This window comes from Diadema antillarum, unplaced genomic scaffold (genome assembly GCF_040938485.1).
Source record: "Diadema antillarum isolate AM-2024a unplaced genomic scaffold, OU_Dant_1.0 scf00000070, whole genome shotgun sequence".
NCBI lineage: Eukaryota > Metazoa > Echinodermata > Echinoidea > Diadematoida > Diadematidae > Diadema > Diadema antillarum.
In genome coordinates, this window is record NW_027270959.1 from 1499559 (window position 1) to 1518741 (window position 19183).

The 19183-nt window shown below is 39.7% G+C and overlaps 1 protein-coding gene across 1 annotated transcript in view; it reads left to right on the plus strand.

Annotated features, from left to right (window-relative positions):
• The window catches only part of LOC139716780 (cystathionine gamma-lyase-like), a 31052-nt gene extending 13623 nt beyond the window's left edge, over positions 1 to 17429 (plus strand). The window contains exons 4-9 of the mRNA XM_071628313.1: positions 1910 to 2041; positions 5202 to 5337; positions 8478 to 8630; positions 10551 to 10725; positions 11784 to 11922; positions 17237 to 17429. Of these exons, the coding sequence (XP_071484414.1) occupies positions 1910 to 2041; positions 5202 to 5337; positions 8478 to 8630; positions 10551 to 10725; positions 11784 to 11922; positions 17237 to 17248 (747 nt within the window). The 3' untranslated portion in view covers positions 17249 to 17429. The remainder of the gene's footprint in view (positions 1 to 1909; positions 2042 to 5201; positions 5338 to 8477; positions 8631 to 10550; positions 10726 to 11783; positions 11923 to 17236) is intronic.
• Positions 17430 to 19183: the final 1754 nt, after the last annotated feature.

The following is a 19183-nucleotide window of genomic DNA, read 5'->3' on the forward strand; positions in this document are numbered from 1 at the left end:
ACCTACTTAATCGGTGTTTAGAAAAAGAAACAAACGCATTTATTAGTTTGAACAGATCTGGATTTGTTCATTATCATTTAACAAATGATAATTTAAATATGAGTGTGTATGATTGAAGCCGAAATAATCAGTGAAACCATCGCGATATCGCCGGGTGACAGTATAGCGTAAAAGATAGTTGAATGACGCATGTTAACCTACTTAATCGGTGTTCGGAAAAAGAAACAAACTCATTTAACAGTTCAAGAACGGAATCTATGTACAAAACACGAAGAGATTTTCGGAAGAACATAGAGAACGCATTATAAATCCCTTCGGGCGCAACGATCATACATTGTATAAAATTGCAGCCGAAATGATTCATGAAATTATCGAATTCCTGCTGGGCACCAACAGCGTAAAATACCTCGCAAGTTAACGGTAAACAACGCATGTACGTTACTCTGAAATCATCGCAATCTCGCCAAGTGACAGTAGCGTAAAAAAAGTTGAATGACGCATGTTAAAATCAGAAAAAGAAACAAACGCATTTATTAGTTTGAATAGGTCTGGGTTTGTTAATTATCACAATTTTACCACTGCATTTCACAATGAAGATTTTTCTTTTTTTCAGAATGGTCTACCAGGTACAGAATTTGCGTAAAAAGGATCACAACCTTCCACATTTAGTCCTGTCGCGTATTTTTCAAGAACGGATGTACAAAACGTGAAGAGATTTTCGGAAGAAAATAAAGAACGCATTTTTAATCCCTTCGGGCGCAACGATCATACATTGTATAAGATTACAGCCGAAATGATTCATGAAATCATCGCATTCCCGCTGGGCACCAACAGCGTAAAAATATCTCCCAAGTTACGGTAAACAAGGCCTGTATGTTACTCTATTTGCGCTGGTGCTTAGAAAAACTTCACAAACAAGGTTATTACAATAAAGATTTAACTCATTTCAGCCCCTAATTTTTCGTCTAATTCACAAATAATTTCCCTTTATTCTCTCAATAATAATGATCCATAATTGTGTAATAACAACGCAAAGGATGTTCTTCAATTTCATTGATGGGTACATGTATATGATGTCGTGCCTATGTTTTTCTTTGTTTTTGATGCGTACGGATATAACGAGGTACCGGTTATAACGAGGTAATATCGCCGGTCCCACGGACCTCGTTATAACGGGGTTTCACTGTATACAGTGCACTCCCGTTATAACGAACACGGTTTAATGAAATTCTTGGTACAATGGAGTTAAAATTCAGGCTTCAACATTAATCCAATCTATTTTTATTTATTGTTTATTTGTTTGCTTATAACGAAATTTTGATATAATGAAAGAAAACTGCTGATGCTGAGGATGTCATTATAATGGGAGTCCACTGTATAAAAGAGTACATTTTTCAGAATCTTCTGGAGGGCTAACATTACAATATCTGAATCAGGAAAGGTTTGGTAGAGAAACACTGTGCAGTATCTTATTTTTGCTCAAATATGTAGCTGAAGTCAGCAGTGTCATTTGCATTACCGCTCGTCCTCATAAATATAAAAAAAGTGTATGAATATTCTCCCCATTGTTTAATTTACCAATGTATGCTCCTAAGATGGCCCTTCCCTTTTGCATTCCTTCCCAAATAGCACAGAACATGATATATTCCACCAGAATGACAAGACTGTTGTAAATCTACATTTCTGTGATATTTGAAGGTTGTTAGCCGTTATAAATACAAATAATGCTCCAAACGCTCGGTCTGTGCTAAAATGTCACTTTTCGATGAAAGTGTATTTCATCCAATAACTTCATGGTAAATGAACTATTCATCGCAAATTCCTACCATTAATTGTGGGAAAAAACACATATTACAACAGTATTGTTATCAAAGCAATGGTTGTGTGTACTTTTACTTTTCCTGTACAGATTGTTTGGCTGGAGACACCGACTAATCCAACCTTGAAGGTGGTGGACATCAAGGCGGTCAGTGACATCGCCCACCGACAGCCGGGAGTTGCCGTGGTGACTGACAACACATTCAGTTCATCCTACTTCCAGGTAGGTTTGCTTTCCACTCTATGCACATAGCATACTGACACGCGAGTGTTCCGTGTAGCATTCGTTAACCCATAGTGTGCCCAGGCACTACAGGCCTCGAATTAACCGACTGCCACCGACGGCCATGGCCGTCGGTGCCCCTCTCGTTGGCCGCAATGCCTTTTTTGTCCCCGCCGAACGAGTTCGAGCAGGGGACTATGAAACGGGCTCCGTACGTGTGTGTGTCCGTCCGTCCGTCCGTCCGTCTGTGTGTCCGTCCGTGTGTCCGTGTGTGCGTCCGTGTGTGATCAAAATCTTCAATTTGCTACTTCTCTGTCATTTATGAGCCAATTTTGATTCTGTTTGCTTTATATGATAGCACTACATGGGAGCTTTGAAACTTCTACACAGAATTTCAGTCGTGACCTTTGACCTTGAACTTTGACCTATATTGTACATTTTGCTACAAAATGCTACTCCTTCGCCATTTCTAACCCGATTTCGATTCCGTTTGCTTTATATGATGGCACTAGGTGAGGGCTTCAAAACTTCTACACAGAATTTTGACCTTTGACTTCTTTGACCTTTGACCTTGATTTTTGACCTTTATTGTACATTTTGCTACAAAATGCTACTCCTTCGCCATTTCTAACCCGATTTCGATTCCGTTTGCTTTATGTGATGGCACTAGGTGAGGGCTTCAAAACTTCTACACAGAATTTTGACCTTTGCCTTCTTTGACCTTTGACCTTGATTTTTGACCTATATTGTACATTTTGCTACAAAATGCTACTCCTTCGCCATTTCTAACCCGATTTCGATTCCGTTTGCTTTATGTGATGGCACTAGGTGAGGGCTTCAAAACTTCTACACAGAATTTTGACCTTCGCCTTCTTTGACCTTTGACCTTGATTTTTGACCTATATTGTACATTTTGCTACAAAATGCTACTCCTTCGCCATTTCTAACCCGATTTCGATTCCGTTTGCTTTATGCGATGGCACTAGGTGAGGGCTTCAAAACTTCTACACAGAATTTTGACCTTTGACTTCTTTGACCTTTGACCTTGATTTTTGACCTATATTGTACATTTTGCTACAAAATGCTACTCCTTCGCCATTTCTAACCCGATTTCGATTCCGTTTGCTTTATGTGATGGCACTAGGTGAGGGCTTCAAAACTTCTACACAGAATTTTGACCTTTGCCTTCTTTGACCTTTGACCTTGATTTTTGACCTGTATTGTACATTTTGCTACAAAATGCTACTCCTTCGCCATTTCTAACCCGATTTCGATTCCGTTTGCTTTATGTGATGGCACTAGGTGAGGGCTTCAAAACTTCTACACAGAATTTTGACCTTTGCCTTCTTTGACCTTTGACCTTGATTTTTGACCTGTATTGTACATTGGCTATAAAATGCTACTCCTTCGCCATTTCTAACCCGATTTCGATTCCGTTTGCTTTATGTGATGGCACTAGGTGAGGGCTTCAAAACTTTTACACAGAATTTTGACCTTTGACTTCTTTGACCTTTGACCTTGATTTTTTACCTATATTGCACATTTTGCTACAAAATGCTACTTCCGGCGGGGACATACATTACGCACCGCGTAAGTTCTACTTTTCCTTGTTTCCTTGATCAAAGTTACGGCCAAAAAAAATGTGCCCTTTTTCTTGTGGCCGTGGTGCCCTTTTAGAATGAAGTTATTATTTATGATGTATAATATGCCCTTTCTCAAAGTCTACACTTTAATAAGCTTGAACAACTTTCCTGATCTCAAATATCATACCTTCAGTTCACTCGCGTCCTAATATATCTGATTCAAACTCATAGTATCTTTCCGAGATACGAGACGACGTGTAATAGTCTACGTACATGTACGCCCGACCGGCTTTTACCGTCCCGACTGCCTCCACAGCGCAGCGGCCATAGCGTTACTAATCTAGGCAGCGGCGGGCCGGAGCAAGTGGTCGCAAGCCATGCTAAAAAATGCCAGGCCTGTCGGACGGCTGCGAGCATTGCCATCTCTCTCGCTCTGCATTCATGCCCGCCCGCATGCTCAAAGCAAAATGGCGCCGGAAGTGCTCCAAAGCGAGCGCGGCGTACGTGTTGAGAACGTACTGTATTACAGAACCTACATCGTATTGCGTATGGCCTACTGCCTCACGTCGTCTGCTGCGAAGAGATCTTATGCGTGCGTGCACTGCTGGAGTGTAGCAGCACGGTCGATAGCATACAGCTCTATGGGGCATTCACATCACGTATAAACACCCAACATGCCCTTTCCAATGTGACCGTGGTGCCCCTCTGACAGACCTAAGTGCCCTGGCCTCTTGGAAAAAGTGCCCTTTTCTAAATGGCCTTGCCCCTCCAAAAATCCTATTTCGAGGCCTGCACTACTTGAAAGCTTACCTGACCAAGCTTTTAGAATTCAGTAATCAATCCAAACTCGATCTACCGGTAGTTGTAAATTAGCGAGTCCACTCAGAGGCGGCGATGTGCCTTCGTCCAACAGGAAGGTTGTGGTGATACAATAAAGGGGACCAGGGGAATGAGATCATTTCTAATCTTTGAAAATTAGATTCCAGACACATGAGCCTATTGCCAAACAAAGCACATCTAGTTTGAAAAAAGACTGCAACACGGCAATGGCCACTTGCGTTGCTGCCTGTGTGGAACGGCCAGCATCCTGCAACATCCACATAGGTTTCCCCATTTCCAAGAAGCTCTGTAGATGTGAAATGATGATAGCTTGTTGCAAGGTCTCTATCTCTTTGTAAGTTATCATCTGTAATCACTGTATTACAAATGCAATGGTAAACCTGCTTCTTACTTTAGATGCTGTGTATTTTGTGAACATCACAAATTGCAAATTTGGATTTGTTAGGTAATTTTGCATTTGATTGAATTATAACATTTGTAGATTCACTGCATGGGAATGAGAAATACGTATCATTCCTCATCAAAGAGCTAATCAGTTGCAATTCTTTCACCTTGGAAGCAATTTGCATTACATTCGTGTTACAAATGGCATTTTTTGTGTATTTCTTTAATTTTGCAAATATTGGTCAACTCTGGTAGTTGGTCAAAATTTTCGAAAAAACTCAAATATCTATGCGACATGGTGTATACAGCTATTGACAGTTTCTTGTTTTTATCCTCCTGATTGTCAACTTCAGAGGCCTTTGGACCACGGGGCGGACATTGTCCTGTACTCTGCCACCAAGTACATGAATGGCCACTCAGATGTCGTCATGGGATTGGTTGCCTGCAACGATGAAGACATCTTCAAGAAACTCCATTTCCAGCTGTATGGTGAGATTTGTAGAGTCAAGTAGAATCACTGATGTTTAGTGAGCAGTCGGTCTGTTCCTCTGCAAGGTGCTACATAACTTTTTTTTCACCACTTGCCCGGTCATGCAAGAAGATTTTCGAATTGTTACTAAACACTTGCCCAAACATGAATTTTACTTTCAATACTTGCCCCATAGAAAGTCCAGAAATATAAGAAAATGATGAAGAAAATCACTTGTAAGTCAAGGGCTTAAAAGTCACAATCATTTGAATAAACAGTACACATTCATTCACATGCTTAAACACATTAGATTGACAAGCTTGAGTTTGATTGGATGGTGGTGTTGCTTTGCATCGGGGTTTCTTCATGTAAGTGTTGGAAAGTTGCTGAAATTAGTTTTAGTGTGTTGCATCACTAAACAGTTATCATCTGTGAGCATTTGTCTGATTGACTTCATGGGTTTGTAGGGGGAAAAGTATAAAAAGAAAAGATGCGGCTTTAATGCTTTTTCTTGCCCAATTCGGGAAAGTGTTTTCTGCCATTGTTCCAGAACACTTGCCCGACTTTAATTTTCACTTGCTGCGGGCAATCGGGCAAGTGCTTATGTAGCACCCTGCCTGTGTGACCTGAATACCACTACAGACCTTTTGTATCACTGTTCAATTGTTTGTATTTGTGACGGGAAATTCTTAGGGCTCCTAATGTCAGAGAAATACATACTGTATGTTTGATTCCTTGTATCATTATGTAGAAATGATTACATATCATCTATTCTGTCACTGGGTGTTCACAGATATTCCATTTACTAGTAGCCAGCATGGGAAATGTGCTATCGTTTATTGCTTTAATGACAGCCAGGCAGTGCAGTAAACTTGAGCCAAAAAGGGGGCCTGAGCTTTCAATGTTAGCAGTAACTATGTCAGAGGCAAAATGACAGACACAGAAAGCAAATATATATTATATGAAACACAGACACACGACAAGACAACATGCACCAACTAGCAGGGGCCAGGGATGCAGAGTAGTGAGAACAAAAGAGGCAGGTGGGGTGTCAGGAGCAGCTAGCTATAGGAAGCCAATCAGGCATGATGGGGGTATGAAAGCTATGGAGCAAGCAAACACAAAAGACAAGGTACTGAAATACCAGCTTAACCCGTTGAGGACGGTGTGATTTTGGTACAACACGCATTTCCCATAGACACCTGCCCGAGTATACTCGGGACTCGTCCTCAATGGGTTAATGGTCTCTATAGAGGTCATGGATGGGCAACCTGTAGAGGATATAGATGAACTGAGATGCAACATCCTGAACATAAGACAGAATTATAGATATTGACCGATTCTGTGATGCACTATGTGTATTATTGGCATGGGCAGCGCCATTAGTGTGGCGTCTCAGCCGACCCCCCCCCCCCCCCCCCCACTCCCCCACCCCTCTCCCTACATAAGCACGCGCACAGAATGAAAAACTGATGCATGGTTGTTTTAGCCAATAGGCATCTCGTACTGAGTGCGCGAATGCTTGCTTTAATAATGCGCGAACCTTTGTTACAAGTGCGCGATAAATATGTTGTCCGGGGGATGGGGGAGAGGAGGGGGGGTAAGCTGGGACACCGCAATTTGAGCTTATGGCTGCGCCCAGTGCCACAAATTGTCTGCTGCCCTCAACGAACCCGAATCGGTCTACATGGAGAAAATACAGAGTGAAATGAAAGAAGCTGAAAAAATAAAAACAGTGCAGAATTGATTGAAAGGGGGGGGGGGGTGGACAGGGATTGAATGGTCTGACCTGAAAACAAGGAACAGAACACAATGTGAACAAACAGTACAATAAAACTGAACATTTCAACTTTGGAAAAGAAGCATATAAAACACAAAACTGGAACGAAACTATCAGACCAAACGAGACAAACAAAACACAAGAGGATAAGGAGGATCACGTGAAAGTCATGCAAGAGCAGATAGGGAACTAAAGGCTGGGACAGAGCTGGTGAATACTGCTTTAATGTCCAATAAAAGTGAGCCAGTGTAGTAAATCTGAGTGAAAAGTTGTTACACTAGTCCCTGGCCCCCCATATAACTCTTGTGGGCGCACAGTGTGTTTTTGTGTGTAAGTGGTCCATGTGTATGTATGTTTCCTTTCTGTGTTTGTCATTTTACCTCTGACAGAGATTCTGCTGGGATCGGGTCCCCTTTAAATCAGTATTGATACAGTGTACAGAATTGGCATAAATATAGGGCCATTTTAAAGTTAAGAGTACGTCTTGTACACTGGGCAGGAGAATTTGACTTTAAAGGGATTGTATAGTTTTGGTTGAGACCTAATTTCAGGTTTCTAACATTTCTTGGTGAGATAATGAGAAACCTCTTTTGAAATATGAAAGAGCATGTAATTCTATGAGGAATTCAACGTTTATTTGATGAAAATTGGTTTTGAAATGGCCGAGATATCCAAAAAAGAGCGATTCTAATAAAGTGTGGGACCCACATTTTATTACGATCGCTTTGTTTTACCTTGTTTTTGGATGTTTCAGTCATTCCAAACCCGATTTTCATCAAATAAACTTTGAATTCCTCTTAAAATGGTATGCTCTGTACTATATCATAAGTGTTTTCTTGGTATCTCGCAAAAAGTTGTAAGCCCAATTCTCATCTCCACCAATACTGTACCATCCCTTTAATCAAGAAGTGAGCAGCCTGCAGAGCCAGATTTGAGGTAATCCTCTTGCACTATGGCCGACATCTTCTAAGATAATATCTCTAGGGCCTCTTCGGGGTATTAAAACAAAGCTCTCTTTTAATAAGAGAACTATCTGTCAGTTGTTTTGTAGGGGGGTATCTCTCTATCTGCACCTGTTTCAATATTCATTCACAGTGTTATAGACCTCTAGAAACTTGTAATACAGGCATTCTGGTAAACAAGGCGTTGCACTGTGTTTTCATCACAGTGACAATGAAAGATTGGAGAATCAGAAATTACTTGAGTGCAATAAAAGATGTTTAAAGAATTTTTTGTTTGTTTGTTAAAGGTGACATAAGCATGATGTGGAATGGAACTGCAAACAGGAAAGTGTCATCTTGTGATACTAGTTATGCCTTGGGAGTGTTCAATCGTTTTTCGTCTAAACTGTTGTAAATTTTGTGTCTGAATCGCTCACAGCCGGTGGCAGTGTACCATCACCATTTGACTGTTTCCTGGTCAACCGTGGTCTGAAGACGCTTCACGTCAGAATGAAGCAGCACTACAAGAATGGCCTTGCCGTTGCAAAGGCCCTGGAGAGCAATCCTCGGGTCAGAAAGGTCATATATCCAGGTGGGTCTAATCAGCAGAATGGGTTTCAGACAGGATTGGGTGTTCTCACCAGCAATTTCCTGAGATGTTGCGAGACCAATCCTTCCTTCAATATACAAAAGATATCTGGTTAGATGTGAACTTGGTGTTGCTTCCTGTGGACTCAAAGTCATCCTCAAAGTCATCAGACAATGGGTAATACCATTATTGATATTAACCCATTAAAGACTTACTGTAGAAGTAAATATTTTTGCAGTGCTGAAATTTTCACACATTTCGTGGTACCAGAAGCTAGTGCAAAAATAAAATCATGCAAATACTTTTGCTTGCTATACCTACCACTATTATATGTCTTGATTCTGTGGAATTAAAAACATTTGAAATTCATCTTGCCTGGCCCAGCGCTGAAAATTACTCACATGAATATATCCACTTTTACAGTTAGTTCCGAGTATATTGGGGCAGGTGCCTATGGGAAATGTGTTGTTTTTTTTTTGTTGCGAAATCAGTTCATCCTCATTTGGTTAACTCTATAAGGGCAGGCCCTTCCGCTGTTTGGGAATGTCTTCCTCTACCTTGCAATGGCTGTGCCTTTTTTTTGTTGTTGTTGCCAGTAATCTTTCATTATTTTTTTCTTTGACATTTCTGCACATATTGATACATGTACCACATTTCTGGGCCTTATAGACAGTTATGTGTTGGTTTGCAATGACCAACATGTGCTTATCAAAACATGGATATTTGGCACTTGCCTAAATGCAATCCTATATTGCAAAGCAATGCTTATTTCCACCAATCGATGTTATTTCTACTGATGATTGGACTTGCTTTTAGAAATCTCTAAGATGTGGTGCTACACGTGTACTTTCAGTCGGTCAAGTAAACAAAACTTGAGGACGGGCTGATTTTGCTACAACGCGTATTTCCCATAGACCCTTGCCCGAGTACACTCGGGGACTCGTCCTCAACAGGTTAAAAAGCAAACTTGGGGGAGATGTGATGTCTGTGCTTGGACATCAATTGTAGAATTGTAGAAAGACTTCATGTCACATGTTGAATGTAATAGTCATGTTACGTTGAGATAAGATCTTATCTCATGTGTTGAAAATAATGGTCACATAATGTTGAGGTTGGTCGATTATAAACTTGGCACAACAGGCCAATCGTGTCCAACACTCACAGAGTGCCCAATTAGTCCCATTGGTTTGACAATCAGTCTCAAAGAATAATTATAAAGTTGGATGCTGTCAATTCCATTTACTAATCTGATCTTTGTCTTTTTATCACTTTCGAGGATAAATGTTAACTTTACCTGACAATATGCACTGAATTAAAAACGAAGAAAAAAGGTTGTCCATTTTAAAAGCTGTGTTGACGTAACCCACATTGCTCATTGCTAGAAGTTTGACTATGTTCTTTTGTACACATTTAAGATTGATCACTGGTAGGTCATAAAAATTTGTTATGACCATTCTCAATTATATTCCAGTCAGTCTGGATGCAGTTTGCTTCAGATTTGTAGATTCTTTTTTTTTCTGGAAGTTTCAAGGTACTGTTAACCATTGGGAGCAGTGATTTTAAAAATGTTTGAGATATCACATTTTATTAATATGTGTAGGTCAGTTATATCACAAAACATCCTAACATATAAAATTTTTGCAATAAAGCCTAAAATATAAAGAGATATCACTAATGAACCATAACTGTAGACATTTTAGTCTAGAAACACTTTTATTGTAACTATTGTTCACATTTTGTATATTTAACAATTATACTAAACATTTGTGTACTGATTCAAATTTTAACATTGATTGTTTTTATCCCTAACTCACATTTTAGAACTATTTTGAAGCACTAAAGCTGGGTTTTTGTTTCATCTGCAAATGGTAAATAATGGCTTTAAGACAAAATTGTCCATCTGGACCTTCGACCCATCCCCAGGTCTTCCCAGTCATCCACAGTATGAGGTCTTTAAGAGGCAAATGAAGGGCTTTGGAGGCATGGTGACGTTCTACCTCAAGGGCGACCTCGAAAACTCCAAGGTCTTCCTCAAGAGCCTTAAAGTCTTCACATTGGCTGAGAGCCTCGGGGGTTATGAGAGTCTGGCCGAGCTGCCGTAAGTATAGCGTGAGAGGCGTGTCGGCGTTATCTCCAAACTCCTGGTATATGGCAAGCCAGATGTCCCCAAAATCAAAAACTTTGTTTATCAACCAATAAACTTTAGTTTGTTGCTGAAAAAGATAAGTTTATCAGTGGTTGAACTGAGTTTTTCAATTTATGAGATATTTGGCTTGCCATACGCAGAGCCATCCATAACACGTCGTCCCAGTAACTGCTAGGCTTAAGACTGACATGCACTGAATATGTTTAAAATGTTGGCAAAAAGATGCATTTTCATGTCTTATATGCCATAAATGTTGTTTATGAAATTGTATTGTATATTTTTTTTTTGTAAAAAGCATGTCAACAAAACAAATATCCATGATATGGACAATAAATGATTGAAATGAAATGAAATGGAAAAGAAACTTCTCTTCAGGAAACAATAGGATAAAACTCATCATAGCTTTAGAAAGTGCATGAAGTTTACTGCATAAAGTCTGCTGAGTGTAGTGGTTTACAAGTTCCACAAAGTTTTCACCCTTTAGGTTGTTAGCTAATTTTCTGGGTTTTTTAGGAGCAAATTGTTATATATTTTTCTACTTGTTTAGCTTCATTGTTGCTGTTTGTTATCACCACCAGGAAATGCATTATTACACAGGTGTTCCTGTTTTTGTAGTAAGTAGTTAACTTGTAATTTCATGCACATAGAAGACTCACACGTGACAACACTGGTAAACTGCACTCTCTGCAGTCTGCCTATTGGATTTTACAGCAGTCAGTTTAAATTATAAGAAAAAAATACTGTAGAATAAAAAATTATCAGGTACATGACGCTTACGTAAATGCAAATTTTGTGAGGCGCTGATATTAAGATGTATGTGAAAAATTAACAAAAATCCCTGTAATATACCCGTACTCATAATTTTTTGTCTTAGACGACAATTTGCAAAAGTTTCATGATGAAAGTGTTTCTGATTTTATAGCAAGAAATACTATTGATGTACATCTCTGATTTTTCCAACAATGAGGTTTATCAAGCATGTTTCCGTGGTGTTCCCATGTCATTCACAGTGGTGTCATGACGCATGCATCTGTGCCTCCTGAGCAGCGCAAGGAGCTGGGCATCGACAACAGTCTCATCCGACTCTCTGTGGGTTTGGAGGACGTCGAGGATCTCATCCAGGACTTGGAACAGGCTCTCAAGCTTGCGGTGAGTATAAAGGCACCTGATACCGACCTGGTAGAGTCCAATAACCAGTAGCCAGTGAAATACACTGTTAGCCCATTGGTACATGATACAGAGTATGTCTTCGTATATATTATGTAAACAGATAGATAATAATTTTTTCTTTTAAAGCAAACTTAATTTCCTTGTCGTGTGATGTTCAGTGACCTCCGTTCACTGCTTGAAAATGTGTTCTTTGTTTTTTCCTTCCTCTTTTTTGACATTTTTTTCTTTCTTTTAGCTTTAATCAGCCCCATAAAGTACTAAAGCAGATTTCCTAGCAATCACAACTGAGCAGTATTTTGAGTAATCATTCCATTCCCTTTAGTACTATACAGAGTCAAATCACTTTATTTTTTGTTAAAGACATACAGTAGAGGCCCCACATTCAAGAGAGATCCACCTCCCACTTCACTCCTTGCAAGGTATATGGGCCAATGTAGTGAAATTGTCCACCACACACACACATATAAAGAGAATAATGCCACATGCTGCTATGCCAACTCTGCATGATTCATACTAAATTGGGAACAACTGCAGAATACCAGGCACGACGAGAGCATGTTATAAAAGTGAGCCAACGACCTACGATGTGAAGTGGAAAGGATTGAATAGCTGCCAACGAACCAACGATGTCCAACGATGCATCTATGACTTCACTGTCTGCCCCGTAAATAGCTGCCCAGGAGCCAACGACCTATGATGTGAACTGGAAAGGAATGATTATCTGCCAACGAACCAACAATGTCCAAGGACGCATCTATGACATCACTGCCCCAAGATATCTGCCCGCGTGCCAACGACCTACGAAGTGAGCTGGAAAGGATTGAGTTAGCTGCCAATGAACCAACGAACCAATGATGTCCAATGAACCAACGAACCAACGATGACCAAGGACGCATCTATGACATCACTGCCTGCCCCCTAATTAGCTGCCCACAAGCCAACAACCTACGATGTGAGCTGGAAATGATTGAGTTAGCTGCCAACGAGCCAACGATGTATAATATATTGTATACAACGATGTCCAACGAACCAACGATGTCCAAGGACGCATAGCATGACGTCACTGCCTGCCCCCTAAATAGCTATCAACGAGCCAACGACCTACGATGTGAACTGGAAAGGATTGAATGGCATCAGCAACACCTGCTGAACTTATTACAAAGCAAAAGTGATATGATTTCTACTCCTATTTATAATTTTATGTATATGCATGCATGGGGGGGGGTGTTAACTGGAGTCTCCATAGAGATCATATATCTAAATGACGCGCGTCTTCTTTTTGCTATACAGAATCGTTTCCAGGTTTTGAATTATGACCATACACTAATAGCAGGCATGATATTCTGTAGATTTAAATCTGATTTCAGATTTTTTTTCCCTCAAGTCTATGCACATTTTGCTTTTTCCATGTATCAAAATCACCTGTAGATTTTGATTTCAGATTTTTTCAACAAACCTCAATAACATTCCTGTAATAGGTATACTGTTTTCACAGTTATAGAGAAACAATCTCTGTGGGCATCACTGAAATTTAGGTTAATATAATGAATTCTCATTTCAATTATTAGTACTATTATCAAATTTCGACCAAAAAAGATGTACTAGGCTAACAACAAACCCAGGACACAGACTGAAAAAAATGCTATAAAAGGTGTTTCTTGCAGGGTAACATGTAGATACAGAACTGATACAATGTATTCAAACAGATAGCAAAGATAGTACATTGTATACAAATCATACACATCTACCTTTTAAGTAAATGGACATTCGGGACAGTTCGAAACAAAATTCGTGAACAAAAATTGCGCTCTTGATTTACGTAGAGCACACCGTAGTTTTGATTGACAGTGATTTGTGCAAGTATTTTCACTTGCCGGTAACTTCTGACACTTTCTGATGTACTAAAGATACAAAAAGAAACAAAAGCTTTATGTGTTACATGACATGATGGCGAATCGCCATTATAAGTCGCGTGGTAGTCTTGAAGTACAGAAGACATTGGTTATTTGGTAATTTACCTTTGCTTACCGTTCTACAGTAATCCTCGAACAAAAGGCCACGTTGTTGACCGTGAGATCAGAGCTATACAACTTTTCATTGAACTTCTTAGAAGTAAGGGTATAAATAGGAGTAATGAGGATAGGTGTAATCATTTGTTTCATAGTTGGGCACAGTTTAATCTTGATATTTTCGTGAAATTTCTCTTCTAAGTGTACCATCATGTCTCGCATGACCGTGGTGGCCACTCAGAATTGTAAGACGTGGGCTAACCTTCATTCAAGACTACGAGCATCACCTTTTGACTACGGTAGTATGTTTCCCATCGGCGTAAGGGGCTACTTCAGAGATCACGCACTGGCAATTAGTACCTGTGAGGGGTACTTAGTTGACAGCATCTTGGCCACAACAGTGTACCTCATCTCGGAAAGATCAACGATCAAATACAGCGGGATGTCGACGAACACCAGCATGTACATTGTCTTCGTAGGGCCTCCCTCGACTGGGAAGTCCCAGGCCATTCAAGTGGGAACCACGGACCCTCTCCATGCAGTGGCAAGTGCACGGAATGACGCGAACTCCCTCATCATTGGGAAGGCTACGTCAGCTGGACTGTTCATGCGTCTGGTGCAGGGGAATGGTGTGATGGTGTCCAACGAAATACATGACGTTCTCCTGAAGATGGCCAAGAATGACGGAGACAATGCGACCAGGGATATTGCCAGGCTGTGCCACTTGTTCAGTGGTGAGAAAGTCTCGACCACATACGCAACTCAAAGCAAGCGAGAAATAGAAGCTGGACGTGCATTCTCCATCTTGGGTGCAACGCAACCAGGACCAGCAGCCCACCTACTGACCACCTACTGAGAAGCACGCCGTCGTCTCCTCAACTGTGGATCGCCAGCAATTACACATGTTCTGCAGATCGTGGAGAACCTTCATGAGAAAGGAGTGAAGTACTCTTTCACACAGGAATGTGAAGAGGAACTGGACAAGCTGAACGAACAGTACATAGAATCAATCAACCAGGCCATTGTTGAAGGACTGACGCCGCCACAGACCAAGAAGTTTGACCTCATCGTCCGGCTGGTTGCACCAATCCATGTCCTGACATCAGTGATCGAGGACCTGCTCAATGGAGTTATGCCTGCTTCACCGGACTACGTGATCGGCATGGAAAGCCTCGTGGCAGCTCAGAAGTTTGTCGAGTACGTCGAGGGACAGAAAGAGACTTTTCTAACGGTTAGTAATATATCTAAACCTAAACCATTATGTAATTATATTGCAGATATCATGCAATTTTTAAAACTTATACGTACTTTTAACCCTAATCAGGCTGGGCTTTTTTGGCTATGCTATATCGGGGGGGATTCCGCCCCCCTCCCCCCCCCCCCCCCCCCCTTCAGATCTCGCCTATGGAATGCGCGATCGCGCCGAAAATCAGCACACACGACGCTGCGACATATTCTATCAAAATGTATGGTTGCTTTTTCCGAAAAATTTTTCTTATATTTTATATTAATTAATTATTGTAATTTATGCATAAAATCAGTTTTGGGCTCTAAATCACTTATTAATGCTCCAATTAATTTCTTTTTAAAAATGTTTCTTGTATCATTCTTCTGAGACATAGGATAAAAAAAAATCTGTATCGAAATTAATTTCTTGTTTATTTTATTGTTTTTTGAATTTTCTTATGTATTTCGTTGTTTTTTGACCTTTTGATTTTATTTGTTTTTTGGCCAAAATTTGTCACCAGACATTTTTCGAAGCATTATTATGCTAAAATAAATTAATTTCGGCCATTCTAAGTGAAGATATGAATTTTTATGTGAATTATTGAAAAAACACAATTTGCATTGGATTTGTACACAAAATCACGTTTTGGAGCAATTTTGGGGTTGACAAATTTTTTTTCGAATGGGCGTCGCGTCAAAACGGTACGCGCGGGTTGCAACAATTTGGGTCTCAAAAGTTGCGCGATACTTGAAAGAAAAAAGTCATGAAATATCGCGGCGGGAGCTTATCGCGTTGCGAAGATATTGCGCGAAACATCGAGGGGGGGCGGATTCCGCCCCCCCCCAGCCTGATTAGGGTTAAAGATATGGAAATGTTAACATTTTTGATTAAATTCATTCATGATTTTCACATTTATTATTTTTAATATACTACATGTATGGATTTGAGAAATGGACAAAATATTAATAATCGAAATACATTATTGCAAGTTGATTGTAAAATAATTTTTCAAGTTACATTGCTGTCAATCACTAAATACATGTAGTACTATGTCTATATAGCAGGTGATTATTTCTTAAATCTAATTATTTTTTTCTTAAATTTATTTATTTTTTCAATTTAATAGAAGTAAATCACTGATAGTACTGTTTCCAGTTCAATTAAAGCAGGTAATTATCTAATACATCTAATGATTCTTTTTCTCAACTTTATTTTAATGTTTACAGGAACTTCAAGATTCGATTGCCACTCCGGCAAAAGAGCAACCAACACCAACCACCGTGGCTGCCGCTGTTGCGAGAACACCGGGGAGCGTGCTAACCTACCGTTCCTTCAAATCTACGTGCATCAAGTCCATGAGGAGCGTAAGCACTGTCGAGTTCTGCAGGGCGCTGTCGGACCTGAAGGACGTCGGGGAGGTGACGTCGATTCGCAGTGGATCACGCAGCAAGTCTTCCGTTGTATTTGTCAAGCGCAACCCCGAGGCCATCGACTGGGACAATTTCGACCTGCTGAGCAGAGAGGATTACAGCGCAGCGTACCTGAAGAAAATTCCATCCTGCGTGACTGGTAACATGAGGAGTGCACTAGTTGCAAGTGGAAAGAGTGAGGAGTCAATCTTAACTGAGTAAATGAAGAACTGAAAGAATAACTCCCTAGTTTCTGCTATGGCGAGGTGCGCCGTGCAGCTGGAAGTTTATGACCTCTCAAAAGGCTTCTATATTGGGGAAATCGGGCAACTTTCAGCACACCTGAAGAACAAGATTAGTGGTGGAAATGAGCTGCATGCTTGGTGGAGGTCTGCGCTCTCAGAGTACTTCTCTATTTTTTTTTTGATTGTCCAAAGAGGGATCTGAGGAAAGAGGAACATTCTTCAAACCCTTTTTCACCTTCTGTGCTTTTTTATATACTTTAACCTCCAGAATGAACTCAGTGTTCAGAAAACTTGCGCTTGTGTTTTTCATAATATTTTCTTTATGGATTCTCCCAGTGTTATTAGTTGAGTTGTTGATTCCATCTGCTCTACCTTACTACCTCTAATTCCTTTAAACCACAGGTCCCCGAATAGGAGATGGATATCAGATCAAAACCACGAGCTGTGAGGATGTGGTCTCGCCTAGAAGATGCCTACAGATGCCGTGCTGATTGAGTCTTCTTCTGTTTCATTTTCAACATAGAATTAAAAGGAGTGTAATAAATTTCTATTAAAATAACCCTTGTTTCATAGTACAGACATGACTCTTAAATTTGAAAAGAAATAAAGCTTGAAGTACTTTTCTTTAAAGCATTACACATACTGATCTTTAATATTGTTCGATTTCTTCTCTCTATCTCCAATTTTGAACACATTATCTTGTTGGTCTTTTCAAGATCTGCATTTCTAATGTATGAGATACAATGTACTGTATCTGGTAATCTATGATGATGGGGAGGGGTTATAGACTCTGCATAGAACTGTGAATTCACATGGTACTACACATGTTTTGAGCTTTGATATACCTAGGTGTGAATGATCATATTCAAAATTGTGAAGAATTAGAGTGGACTTGGAATGAACACAGTACATTAGAATCAAAGGGCAAAAATATAAAGAGAATTTATACAGTTGTATTTCAAAGAGTATGTGCAGTATTTTGAGATCTTATTAGGAGCTGTGCAATTTTCCCACATAAATCCCAATAGGTCTGGAAATACTCCAAAGCACCCTGTTCAGGGTTCCCAGCCCATCAGGGATATCAGGGAAATCAGGGAAAATTATTGTACTGTTTTTCCAGTCAGAAAAAAGTCCGGGAATTTGATAAAAATGCCTCAAATCAGGGAAAAGTCAGGGAATTTTGATTGGCCCAAAAATCGAAAGTAGTCAGTATTAAAGACTCTGATATATGAAAAGTGGATGTGAAACTGGAAAAGAGTTGAAATAATTATCATGGAAATTTGATACTTCATCAGGGAAAAATATTGGAATTTTCTTGTCCCATTTACCCTTTAATGCCACCACAGCATTCTTGGGTCAGAGAATGTCTTTTGGATGGGTAGGCCCTACACAAACTTTCGATTTGTTATTATCTCTACCATGTAAAAGTCAACTGCCATATATCCAAGAGATGCTCTATTGAATTGCAGTTATATGTCTTGTACTTTTGTTATGTTTGATTTGGTTTGAATAAACTGAAACTAAACCTAAAAAAAAAAACTAAACTTATTTGTATTAAGACTAACACATTCAGCCTTCAGTCTCTTTGTCATACAGAGGGAAGTGATATATTCAGGATAATCATTTTAAGGTGGCATTCCCTCTATAGACTGAAAGAGACCAATATCAATCGCTAGGGCATGACTTTCTTAGGTAATGGTAACCAATCTCTGGCTTCTCTGGGTTGAAGTGACATCACAATCTAAGGTATCAACCTCTTTGTAGACATTTATTATGTGTGTTGTTGTTTTTTTCTTGGGGAGGGGGAACCTTTTTTGTGTGTTTGTTTTTTCTTTGTGGAAACTGGGGGGGGGGGGATTAAACATGTGATGTTTTAAGAGGGCCATTCAGTTTTAAATAGTGATCCATTAATTGACCAGTCAGCTGCTAAATCTATTGAGATCAGCTATGAGAAGTCTAATGAAAACTGATTTTAGAAGAGATAATGGATATCAAACTGAAAGACTTTTGGGAAGAATTTGAGACTATTTCCAATCTTGTCAGTTGGTTGGAAACTTATACTGACTCTCCTTGCACAATGAGCTCAATGAGAAATACTTTGCTGTAATGTTATGAAATAATATGCAGTGTGTGCAAGAAGAAAATTAGAGTGTTATATGCATTCCAGTACATTACATAGTAGTATGCACTTTGATAGATTTCATTGAATTGCACAATTATGCTGGTACCGTCAGTTTAGTTCTTTAGGTATTGTTTTGTCAGGTTTTATTGTAGTTTATCTAAGTATTTTAATCCATTTTGGCACATGTATAATGTGGGATGGGGATGAAATTCATAATGAAATGAAGA